Source organism: Prosopis cineraria, unplaced genomic scaffold, assembly GCF_029017545.1.
Source record: "Prosopis cineraria cultivar Desert tree isolate PC_DT_omini unplaced genomic scaffold, ASM2901754v1 PC7, whole genome shotgun sequence".
NCBI classification, from domain to species: Eukaryota; Viridiplantae; Streptophyta; class Magnoliopsida; order Fabales; family Fabaceae; genus Prosopis; species Prosopis cineraria.
Window position 1 is genome coordinate 28,418,199 of NW_026555338.1, and position 12,567 is coordinate 28,430,765.

Below are 12,567 nucleotides of genomic sequence, written 5' to 3' on the forward strand. Positions count from 1 at the left end.
ATTAGACTTACAAACACGTGTCCTTCTATTTCACGTCTTTTCTTCATTGATGATATTATGATTTTTGCAAAAGCCTCCCTCCAACAAGTTGAGGTGATTAAGAAATAGCTTAATGATTTTTGTGCTAGTTCGAGCCTAAAAGTGAATGTTACTAAGACTAGACTTTGCTTTTCTACGAATGTGAACTAAAGTATACATTTAACCTTAGTTTTTTCTTTAGAATTTGAACAAACAAATAACCTTAGGAAATACCCTGGAGCTCTTGTTCACCATAAAAGAGTAATGAAAGATACCTATAATGAGGCAGTGGATAAAGTCAAAGAAAAGTTGGATAGTTGGATAGTTGGAAAGTATACTTTATTTCACTGGCTGGTCGTAATACTCTTATCTCCTTTGTCATAAGTACTATCCCGAATTATTTAATGCAAACTGTGACTCTCCTAACTAGTATTTGCCAAGAGCTTGACAAATGCAATCAAAATTTTTACTGGGGCAGCACTACTAAATGTAGGAAGGTCCATTTGGTGGCATGAAATGAGGTGTGTAAAACTAAAGAGAAAGGAGGACTTGGCCTGAGGCAAGCTCAACTTCAAAACAAAGAATCCTTATGAAGCTAGGTTGGAACTTAATCAAGCATCGAGAAGACTTCTGGGTCAAATTGGTTTGAAATAAATATGGTTGTGATAATGATCTAATTCTAAAAATTGATGCCAAGTGAGTTGGGTCTAATATAGGGTCAAGCATCAAGTAGGTTTTGGACACAGTAGCAGAAGGCTTAGAAACTATACTAGGTAGAGATGATATCAGATGGCATTAGGAAAAATGCAGACTCTTCTATGTTTATTAGTATATAATCATTTACAATGATAGAATTGCGAAAGGGATCTTTGTTGCTCACCGCAAGTGTACGGATCGTAGCAAGTAATATAATAAAAGTAAAGTATCGTTCCCTCGAGGATTTGTTCAAAAACAATAATTAAGCAAAAGACTAAGTAAATTTGATTAAGTTGAGCTACACAAAATTAGGTGAAAATGATTTTGCAAATGAAATTAACTCTAGAAAATAAAGAAAAGCGAGTGATTCACAAACTTCTAACATAATTTAGGACTTAGGATTAATTATCCCCCTTGCATTTCATAACACTAAAATTACCTCCTCTCATAAATGCTTTTAATGAAAATAAGTGCTAACCTAGGGTTCTAAAAATACTTGGACAAGCTCTCTTAAGTCATGAACAAGTGTTTAGTTAAATTAATTGCCCAATCTCTTATTACAATTAATAAAACTCAATTTTAAACACCAACCCTAATGTGGCTATGCAAGGCTAGCAAGTATATCTCTATCTTACTAGCAAAACCATCCATTCAACATGCAAATATCAAGTTCTTACACAATTTTACCCAAGTTCTACACTCAACCTAGCCCTCTCAAGCATCAATTAAGTGAACCCAACATCTCAATGGTGGCCAATCAAGTAGAAGCATTAAGAAAACAGTAAAATAAACACATATATATCATTAATCACAAAAAGAGAGGAGAAATATAGTGTTAATCCATACAAGGGTTCTAAATAATCGTAGAACAAAGGGTTTAGCTACTCATAATCATCCATAAGCTACAAATATACAAAATAAGTGGATCTATTTCAGATTACAAGAGAGAAAAGGGAAGAGGAATAAAAAAATTGAAGAAAATGAGCTCTAAATGTCTTCAAAGCTTCAATCTCTTGATCCCAACTCTTCCAATGTCCAAACCCTAACACAACCAAGCTCCAAAAGTGTCTAAAAGTCTGAAGAATGCGTTTTGGGTCGAGCTCTCAGCTTATATGTATCCTAGCCAACTAATTTCTAATAAATAAAACGCAACGTTTTTCTGACAGCAGCGAAAGTCGCGAACGAAAGTCACAACTTTGGGACAACTTTGGCAGTTTTGCACTGTTTTTACAGCTAACGAAAATCATTCATTTTACTCTTGATTTCTTTATCCAAAAGCCTTCCATAAACATTCACAAAGCTCCAGAAATGCTTCTAATCAAAACTTCAATTAAAATAACATGAAATTAGGCTAAAAATATCAAATTAAAGGCAAGAACACAAGCCGAAAACAAAATGCACATTTTCCTAATTTAGGCGATAAAAACATATACAATTGAACCAAAATGGATTAGAATCTAAGAAAAATGTGATGAAATAACATGAACTTCTAGATGTTAACAATCCTACCTGGTCAAAGATCTGGAAGCTGAAGATTCCTTATTGGTGTTGGTCCTTTCTTTGGCTAACTTTACAGGGTAGCTTACTCATAAATGATATGCGATAGAAATGTGGGATCTATGATGATGACACCTACTTAGGTTATCGACAGAGAATGGAAGACCTTATCCATGTTCTTAGGGATTGTGAGATTAAGAAGCAACTTTGGAAAACCATGATTCAACCAAAGAGTGGAGAAAATTTTTTAGTCTAGAGCTTAAAAGATTAGATTAGATGGAATCTTTCTATGCTGAAGGCTGTGAGTAATGATGAATGAGGTGCTTATTTGTGATAATTTGTTGATGGATCTATAAACATTGAAACCTCCACATTTTTGAAAATGATAGGGTGGAGAATGCAACTGTAATTCATAATGCTTGAGCTATGATAAGTAGCAAACAAGAAGTAGAGCTAGAGTTGGGGAAGGGCTAAAGGAATAGTGTGAGGCAAATGTGAGGCTTGAAGTGGCACCTTCCTAATCCTAAGTAAATTAAATGTAATATTGATATAACTTTCTCACACAAGGAAGGGCATACTGCGTGTAGGGGTTTTCTTTGTGACGCAAATGGAAAGTTTATTAGGGGCTTTGCTTGTAGAATGGAAGAGGGCGATAGCTTATCTTCAAAGCTATGGGCATGCATTCATGGGCTACGTCTTGCTTGGGATATAGGTTTCTAGAAAGCAAAACTAGAGATGGATTCCATGAAGGCTTTGGATTTGATAATGTAGGGCTATGGTGCTGAAAATAGTGATTATGGAGTTGTGATGGAGGTGATTTATTAGATGCAAAGGAACGGGCTTGTGAAAGCTACCCATGTGCTGAGAAGCATGAATTATGCTACAAGCTACCTCACCAAACTTGCACTTGGTTTGATACTTGGTATCACATCCATACTTGATAGTCTTGATGGCTTACTCGACATCTTGAATGAAGATACTGGGGGGGAATAGTCAAGGGGTAAGCTAGTGATTAGCTTGGAGTTCATTTTGTATTAAATAAAAAACATCCGCACTAAAATATTACCTAGTTATCCTAAATTATAAAATAATTTGATACAATATTACACAATTCAATAAAATTTAATAATAAAGCTTTATAAATTTAACTTTTTAAAATAAAATTATAAATTTTAAAAATTGGTTGTATATATATAATCATCATCATTATACTACAATATTTTTCAAAATTTATTTATGAAAATATTTTTGGGATAAGGAAGTATTTTGGGGGAAAAAGGATAGAAAAATTCATTTAAATTATGTAAATGACAGATTAGTCTCACAAAATAGCATACTTTTCTTGAAGTCCCATAAAATTTTTCTATCATTAGAGAATTAAAAGAAATGACCAAATTGCCCTCAAATAAAATAAAAATCTCAAACCTTAATGCAGAGCCATTCTTGTGCGTTCTTGCCTCTGCTTTGTCTTCTTGTTCTCCTCCTCTTCTCTTTTTCATGCTTTTCTTCGGGTCCATCTCTTTCTCCTTCTCCGTCTCCTTCTCCTTCTCATCTATCTTATTTCTTTTTGAATTTATGTACATGGGTTCCTTTGTTAGCTGTGCTGTATGTGGGTAAGTTTTTTATTCTCCTTGAAAATTTCTCCTCCCATATATAATAGTTGAAATTGATGTGGGTTAATGTACATAAATAATTGAGATCTTCATTTTCTTTTCATGATTGAGGTTTTCATTTTCTTTGCTGTACTTGAGTATGGATGCTTACTCATGGATAAATGATAAATGATATATTATTTTCATTTGTGTTATAAATGCATAAATCAAAGTTGTGAATGACCAATACAAAGCTGTGAATATAAGAATAATTGTTGTTGCTGAATAAAACATAATAGATATATAATTATGATGTTTGGAAAATAAACATGTTAATAAATAGCTATTTTATTGTTTCAGGTTGGCATGAGAGATGGTTGACATGCTGGGATGACACTAGAAGATTCAACCCTTCATATATTTTTGTCAGAAGGGTTATAGGGTATTTTAATACAAGTTGTAGATCACGTAATTGACAAAAAATCTTAGATAGTTGTCACTTTTTAAAGTTTTCTTGTCATTTAAATTAATAAAAATTGTTATTTCTTAGATTAAAGTGGTAATTCATTTTTGTTGATTTAGTCAATTTACAAAGGGTATTGATAAATTACAATTCTTTGTTGCATTATTGTGAATCTAGGAACAAAAGTTGTGAATGAAAAGTTATGAATTTTCAACATATGATGCATATCAGAATCTGCATATACGGAGTTGTGAAAGACTATTGAGTTATTGTGAATTTAAAAATAAAAATTATTAATATAAGAATAAAATTTGTAAATAAAAAGTTACGAATTTTCAACACCTAATGTATATTAAAACCTGCAGATACAGAATTGCGGATGACTATTAAATTATTGCGAATTTAAAAATAAAAGTTGTTAATATAAAAATAAAAGTTGTGAATAAAAATTTATAAATTTTCAATACTTGATGTAAATAAGGACCTGTAGATTAGAACTTGCAAATAACTATTAAATTATTGTGAATTTAAAAATAAAAATTATTAATATATGAATAAAAGTTAGGAATGCAAAGTTATAAATTTTTTTAAATTAAATAAAGAGTAAAAGTATTATTTTTTATAATTTTTTTAGTGATAAAAACATCCCTTAAAACTTCAAAAAAATTATATCATTGTATGAAATAATATATCATTTAAATAATTTTAAAGAATTATATTATTATTTTTCCTATTTTAAGTTATTTTACAATTTGAGAAAGGGGGGTATTTTAGAGTCGACTTTTATCCACTGTTCTTTCACTATCTTCATATTTTTCTTAGTTTTACGTTTTTTGCCCACCAAATCAGCAGTGGCCTTGACATTTGAGATTTGACATGGATAATCATGATAGCGATGACGTTAGCAGCAAGTTACGGCGCTTGCGCAAGGCGACACGGAGGTATTGACTACAGAACAATTACTGCGCTTGGCCCTCCGAAGGTGACGACGGACGAACAAGCTGCTGCTTTTACGAAATCCTTTTCAAATCTTGTGTTGCTTTCTCTTGTATATTACACGCATTTGCCTGCAATATCTTAATCCCTACTTTTCTCTCCCAGTTGGGAAAAAGCCGGTTTCTGGTCGCTGGAAATTTGTAGTGATCGCTTTCTTATGTGAGGAATTTCAATGAATGAGTTCTTTCTTGGAAATGCGTGAAACAAAAGGAAACTTCCCTTGTAGCTGAAAAGTTCAACTTGCCTCGTTGGATGATCCGCCGACATACTTTGTTTGTTCCGCCATTCTTTCTTGTTGACTGGCTTGTTGGGTTTAGATCACCGAACTTTTGGATTTGAGTTTATTGTTTTTTGGGATGTTACTTTTTGCACGTTGACAGCCCTTATAACCCTTTAATAACCCAATTGGAATTGTTGAATATTCCTGAACCTGATTCTTCTTATCTTATTCTGTATTTTCCTTGTGATGCGATTGAAAGGGATTGTTTGTTTTAGTTAGAACTCGGGAGACCTACTGCCAATTGTGATATTCTTCTGATGTTCTTGAGATTTATGGATGCTTTCATGTGAAATTGGTTTTAAGAGGCTGCAGCTTGGATGATAATTACCAGCAAGACTTCAGGGTATTCTAGATTGTTAGCTAATATCTCTCAGCATTTTTCATCTTAACATTGGGCTTTTAAAATGTCATTTGGAACGAAGATGGTTGGAACTAATGGAGATTTGAGCGAGAATACGCATCCAAATGGTTCTCTTAAAAATGGAAATGGGGGTTTGGAAGAGAGGGTCGATGAGCTTCGTCGGCTTATGGGCAAAGTGGAGGGTGATCCCTTGAGAATTGTAGGAGTTGGAGCTGGTGCTTGGGGTAGTGTATTTACTGCTTTATTGCAGGAGGCTTATGGGAGTTTAAGAGATAAGGTTCACATAAGGATATGGAGAAGACCGGGGAGAACTGTTGACAGAGCAACTGCTGAGCACTTGTTTGAGGTGATTAATTCAAGGGAGGATGTATTGAGGAGGCTAATTAGGCGGTGTGCATATTTGAAATATGTTGAGGCAAGATTAGGTGATCGAACACTTTATGCGGATGAGATTTTGAAAGATGGGTTTTGCTTGAATATGATTGATACCCCTTTATGTCCTCTGAAGGTTGTGACGAACTTGCAGGAGGCTGTATGGGATGCTGATATTGTGATCAATGGTTTACCATCAACAGAGACCCGTGAGGTATTTGAAGAAATTAGTAAGTACTGGAAAGAGAGGATCACAGTTCCTGTCATCATTTCCTTGGCAAAAGGTGTAGAGGCTGAATTGGGTCTTGAGCCACGAATAATAACTCCCACTCTGATGATTAATCGGGCAAGTAAGTTTAAAGAAGATTTATTTCAGTATGCACTCTGGGTAGTGGTATATGTTCATAGAATGATTTACTCTCCGAAGTTTCCTGTTTTGCTGTCTGTGCTTTCTCTTGTGCCTTTGAATGCATCTTGTTGCTAAGTTGGCCCTCTGCCAGTGTCACTTTTTTTTTTTTTGTTTTTGTTTGGGTAACGAGTGTAAGGACTGCAACAGGTCTGAAGGCTCCTACTTCATAAAAAATGTCACTTGGTAACCTTTTTTATGGCTTAGCTAAATCTTTCTCCTCCTCCTCTCTTTCTCTCTGTCTCTGTTTTTTTTCCTGAGTTTTCCTTTACTGTAAGCAACCTGAATTTTCATTTCATTTTTGAAGTAGGAGCCTCCAGTCCTGTTGCAGTCCTTACACTCATTAAATGGTTTTGGTTTATATTTTTCATTCTTTTTTATCTACCTCATTTTGCAATGAACTTTCCTGGGAAAGTCAGAAAATTTCTTGTCACTTGCTATCTAGTGGAAAGCTGGGGTTTACAAGTAGTTGGATCCAGTGGAAAGGTGTCCCAATGAGGTATCATGTAAGATACCTGAAAGATAACAGTAAACTAAGTTCTGGTAAATTTTCCTTTGCTGATGGGTGTCAATTTGGAAGGATTTGAAATTCTATGATCACTTGGGGTAAAATCTCTCCATTTGTTAGTAATCCTGGTTCTACAAGCCAGACGATGAATGTTGTTAGCCAGGTGTCTTTTTCACCTTTTGCTTTCTATTATACTCCCAACAAAAATCTTTTCATTTGCTTACCAGAGACAATTTCTTCTTATGATTATCCAAACCAAATTTAAGATCCTGATGGCATATTTTTCTTTGTGTTCGAGCATTCATACTCTTTTGAAGCATGGTTATCCCTGTTATATTTTGATGCTGTGCTTTAGTTCCTCAAAACGGAAGTTTAGCAGGAAAAAACTTAGGTACTTAGATTTATGTACTTAAGAAGCTTGCTTCTAATTAAATCAAGACATTTCAATTTTTTTATAGATTTTTTTATATCATAACAAACTATTTTTAGTAATATTATTAACACTTTAAAATTTGCTTGTTTTGATTTGATTGGACAAAAATATATTTAGTATATTTGGTTAAGCTCTTCCCCATTTTAGTATATCAAAGTAGACTGAAATGATTGTTCTAATTTCAGTTGTTCGTCGTAACACAGTATGGGTTTATCTTTTCTGTACTTATATACCATGTTGCATTGAACCTATACTATTTTGTATCGACTTTAATTTTTTTATATACTAGCTGACCTATTTACCAATATGAGTATTGATGCAAAGTGAGAATGTCAAGGTAATGATAAAATAGGTACGAACTTTGTATGTATGAATATCTCAGTTTAATAATCAAAAGCATGCCAAGTGTGTAATCTGTATCGCTGATATCATATATATGATTTTTAACTTTACAGTAATAGTTTATCTTTTCTGGAAAAGAAAACATAAACTTAAATGAAGTGCTCCCCATTCAGTGGGTGAATCCTAATGTAGTTATGTGCTTATGCTTGTATGATAATGGCATATATGTGTGCTGTATGTACGTTTCCACTACCTTCACTGTCTGATCTCATGCTTCACAGCTGGAGTGACCATGGAGAACATTCTTTATCTTGGAGGACCTAACATTGCTTCAGAGATTTACAACAAGGAATATGCAAATGCTCGAATATGTGGAGCAGAAAAATGGCGGAAACCATTGGCAAAGTTTTTGAGGCAGCCCCACTTTATTGTGTGGGATAATGGCGATCTTGTTACTCATGAAGTTATGGGTGGACTGAAGAATGTCTATGCTATTGGAGCAGGTAAAGTTTAGATCATTTTATTAGCCCGACAGAAGCCAATGAGCACATATTTGTTGAAGCATGGGTAAGGTAGGGGCCATTCTGGATCATTATATGGTATTGCTTTAGTGTTTTCTGTATTGAAATTTTAGTTACTTTGTTCTAGTTAAAAGAGATACAGGAATCTTCCCATAAAAGGGCAAAAGAAATCGAAAGAAAGAAAAGATAAATGGGGAAGAAATGCTGGTCATCAATTATTCTTAACATCCCTGCTGGTACATTAATATTATTGGATGAAAAGAGAGGACTTCATGGACTCTGTTACAAGTCACTGTTGATACATGCCTAACACGTGCAATTGTCAGGAAAAAAAAATTATATATGTTGTTATTTTGGAATGCATCGCTTTCTCTCTTCTCTTATGTAGAGCTTATATGTACTATGTATGTATCAGAGACATGAACTTTTTAACACAAGCACTATTTCTTCATTAGTTATAAACCAACAACTCAATCTTAATATCCACTGTTAGAAATTGGCTGCATTATAATTCTTGTGTAAAGGTGACATCTGAAAATGTATTGAAGAATATATTAATCTATGAAGATCTCAGGACTTATGGGGAAACGGTTTTTCATTTAGAAACATACAGGTGTTATTCTGTTTCTCTAACTTAAGCGATTGATGACATCTTTTTTTTTTTTTTTTTGGTTGGATAACATTGTTGTTGCAAGTATGGTTACAGATATAAACATCTGGCACCCTATGACATTGACTCGCTTTCAGTTGAAAGGTTGATAACATGCTTTTCAGATTGAAGACTGCTCTGTGTGTGGTCTTTGGATGCTACCCTGCAAAAATGCTTTGTTGATTTAATAATAATTTTAAATTTTAAATATTGTAATTTATATAAATATTACACACACACACATTCATAAATTTCAATGAAACAGGAATGGTAGCTGCTCTAACAAAGGAAAGTGCCACCAGTAAATCAGTGTACTTTGCACACTGTACATCAGAGATGATTTTTATCACACATCTGTTGGCGGAAGAACCAGAGAAACTTGCAGGACCTCTGTTGGCTGATACTTATGTAACCTTGTTGAAAGGTCGTAATGCTTGGTATGGACAAAAGCTGGCCGAGGGGGAATTGAGCCTTGAAATGGGTGATAGCATCAAGGGCAAGGGGATGATTCAGGTGCAGATTTCTTTGTTTCTTTTTAAATTAATGATTCTTCTGGCACAGGAAAAGTTCATTTATCTTTGATCTGATTGGAGAGAATCAGACAGAGTGGAATTCTGTAGGTACTGAATTTTAGTTTTCCGAGCTCTTAAAAATACATTTATATAGTATTTGAGCATACTAAGCAAGAAAAACTTTGAATTTCATGTAAATTAGATTCTAGCTCATTGGTTTAGTTTAAAATCAATTTATATCTCGATTTGCTTTATTACCACTTATACCTCCAAAATTAGAATACACATGGAAAAGACCATCTTAAGGTTCTACTGCTGCAGCTTGTCAATAATGATTTTTCTGCTTTGTATATTGTAGGGAGTATCTGCAGTCAAAGCATTTTATGAATTACTTAGTCAGTCCTGCTTAAATGTCCTAAATCCTGAAGAAAACAAGCTTGTTGCCCCAGTGGAGCTTTGCCCCATCTTGAAGATGTTACATAAAATACTCATAATAAGGTAATAAACTTGGCTACCTTAGCGTTCTCCATCCCCCTTCCTTTTTCCTCATTTAGTACTGAAAAAAATGATGGATAATGGGACTCGGCCTGCTGTGGCTTGAGAGTAGAGCTGTTTGAGGACTCGTTTGGCTCATGGATATGCTTGGTTAACGTGGTGGAACCAAGCAAGGGCCTAAACATTTGGTGGACTGTGGGCTTAAAAATTCAAAATCATCATATTGCGCTTATGCACTCATCGCCTGGCTCTAGCTTGGGCTGAAAGTTCAATGAATTTCTGTCACTCCCTCAATTTGGCAGTCTTTATTCATTCTCATTCTTCATTCTCTCTTTTATTACGTCTAATTTTTGACTTTTAATTGTATTAAGTTCAATTTTCCTCTAGTAAATCAAAGCAAACATGTTGAATTCACGTCACTTGGGGTTGGTTTTGGCCCAATGCTTAAGACTATTGGGTTCTAGCTGAAGCCTGACCTAGTCCAAGAATAAACATCTGTATATAAACCCTCCGTTGATCCTTTGGCTGGAATTAATACATAAGCCCTGCATAATGTGGAATGGAACCAACATATTCTGTGGTTTTGCTGACTTTGAATCTTCAGGGAATCTTCTCCACGGGCCATTCTTGACGCACTAAGAGATGAGACCATGAATGATCCACGTGACCGTATCGAGATTGCTCAAAGCCATGTCTTTTACAGGCCTTCTCTCCTTGGCCAACAGCCTTGAATCGTAATCTGTGTGTGGGGGTTTTTTGTTTGGCTTATGGTTTTGAGTTTTGACATCTTTTCATAGGTTTTCAAATGTTAAAAATGAGTGTTCTTTGAAGTTGGAACCTTTCCTGCAATAGAGGTAATCCCAAGTGATGGACAAATCTCCTGTTTGAATGAATATAGAAGGAACTATTCTTATCATGGTCATCAGGACTGATACTTTTTTTAGACTAGCTTAGAATGCTACTGTGATTTTGATTTGATGTCTCTTGGTTCATTTTAGTCAAAATTATTGGCTAAACTACATGGTAGAGCAGGTGTATGAAACCCTTTATAACCAGTTGCATTGTTTCATTACTTGTGAACAATATAACTTCCTATAGATATATTAGGTGTGTGTGTGTGTGTGTGTGTGTGTGTATGGACATCTTTTTTGTCTGGATATTAATAACATTGATATATAATGTAAAAATTCAAACAATTTAAACTATTTGTAAGCTGTAAGTTGTAAATAGTGAGGCACATTCATAAGATTTTGAGTAATGCAGGGAACTTGAATTTAGTTTTCATATAATTGAAAGATTCTCTCCTGGGTTGGATAGAACAAGTTGAATGGCAATTGCATTCCTTTTTTTTTTTCCCCGCTCTTGATTTTTGTTTGTTTTGGGAATAGATGCCACTCATGTTTGGCTTTTTGAAATTAGGGGGAAAATGAAAATTTCCTGGTCAAATATTTGTAAGTGATGTGTCACTACTTATTTCTTAGAATCTGAAGTTAAATGATTTCATTTCTAATGTTAAAGCTTGTAATGAATTATCTGTGGTTAAAAGTTAAACAGAATGGAGCAGCTAAAGTTGATATGGTTGTAAGAATTTTTATCACTTAAGCAAGTGGTTTGGAGTTTAAATCTCAGTCTTTGATTATATAGTAAGGTTTTAGTATTTCGAGGAAAATAAAGTTTGTTATCAAAAGAGTCTATTTTTTATGCTCATCACAAAATATTAATCAGAATGGAATTGGTTTGATTCATGTTGCCACCACATGTTAGGCGCCTACATCACCATTGTGTCTAAGGTCATATTCATCCCTTTTAGTTTTCCAGGTCAGCATGTTATTTGCCAGTTTAGATGAATATTAGCAACGTCTTGACACATTCTGATGATAAGCATTTGAAATAATTCGGTTTATTTTAAGTTGGTCTGAATATCCAACTTTATTCGAAGGTCGGAACTCGTATGCGTCTCTTTTACAAGAATCACACTTGTTTTTTTTTTTTTTAAAAATGAGACTAATCAAAAAGAATTGTGGTGATTAAATTACTAAATATGTGACAAAAGTTAACCTCAATATAATAAAGTCTTAATCAAGAAAAACCCATATAATATCATAAAATATAAATTTGGCCAAAAAAATCGTAAAATATAAATTTAAGTGGATAACAAGTTTTAGTAAGACAATTCAAGTGTTACTGAATTTAAATTTATTTAAATTTAGTCTATATTTATATAGGGAAAAATTTATATGCTCCCCCGTTAAAAAATATAAGATATTTTTAATTAAAATTTACTTCAATAAAGTAGTTAGTTATCTTTAAATTAATATTTTTTTATATTTATTCTTATTTAATAAGATATTTTTCTATAAAATTAATATAAAATGATTTATTTATTATGGATACTTTTAAAAAAATATTAATTACTCTTTAAAACA

General features: G+C 33.6%; 1 protein-coding gene across 1 annotated transcript; it reads left to right on the forward strand.

Moving 5' to 3' along the window:
* Positions 1–5,152: 5,152 nt before the first annotated feature.
* Positions 5,153–11,360, forward strand: LOC129315722 (probable glycerol-3-phosphate dehydrogenase [NAD(+)] 1, cytosolic). Its single transcript, XM_054959700.1, has 5 exons — positions 5,153–6,625; positions 8,246–8,467; positions 9,400–9,647; positions 10,005–10,144; positions 10,746–11,360. The coding sequence occupies exons 1-5, from the start codon at positions 5,947–5,949 to the stop codon at positions 10,870–10,872; spliced, it is 1,416 nt and encodes a 471-aa protein (XP_054815675.1). The 5' UTR covers positions 5,153–5,946; the 3' UTR covers positions 10,873–11,360.
* Positions 11,361–12,567: the final 1,207 nt, after the last annotated feature.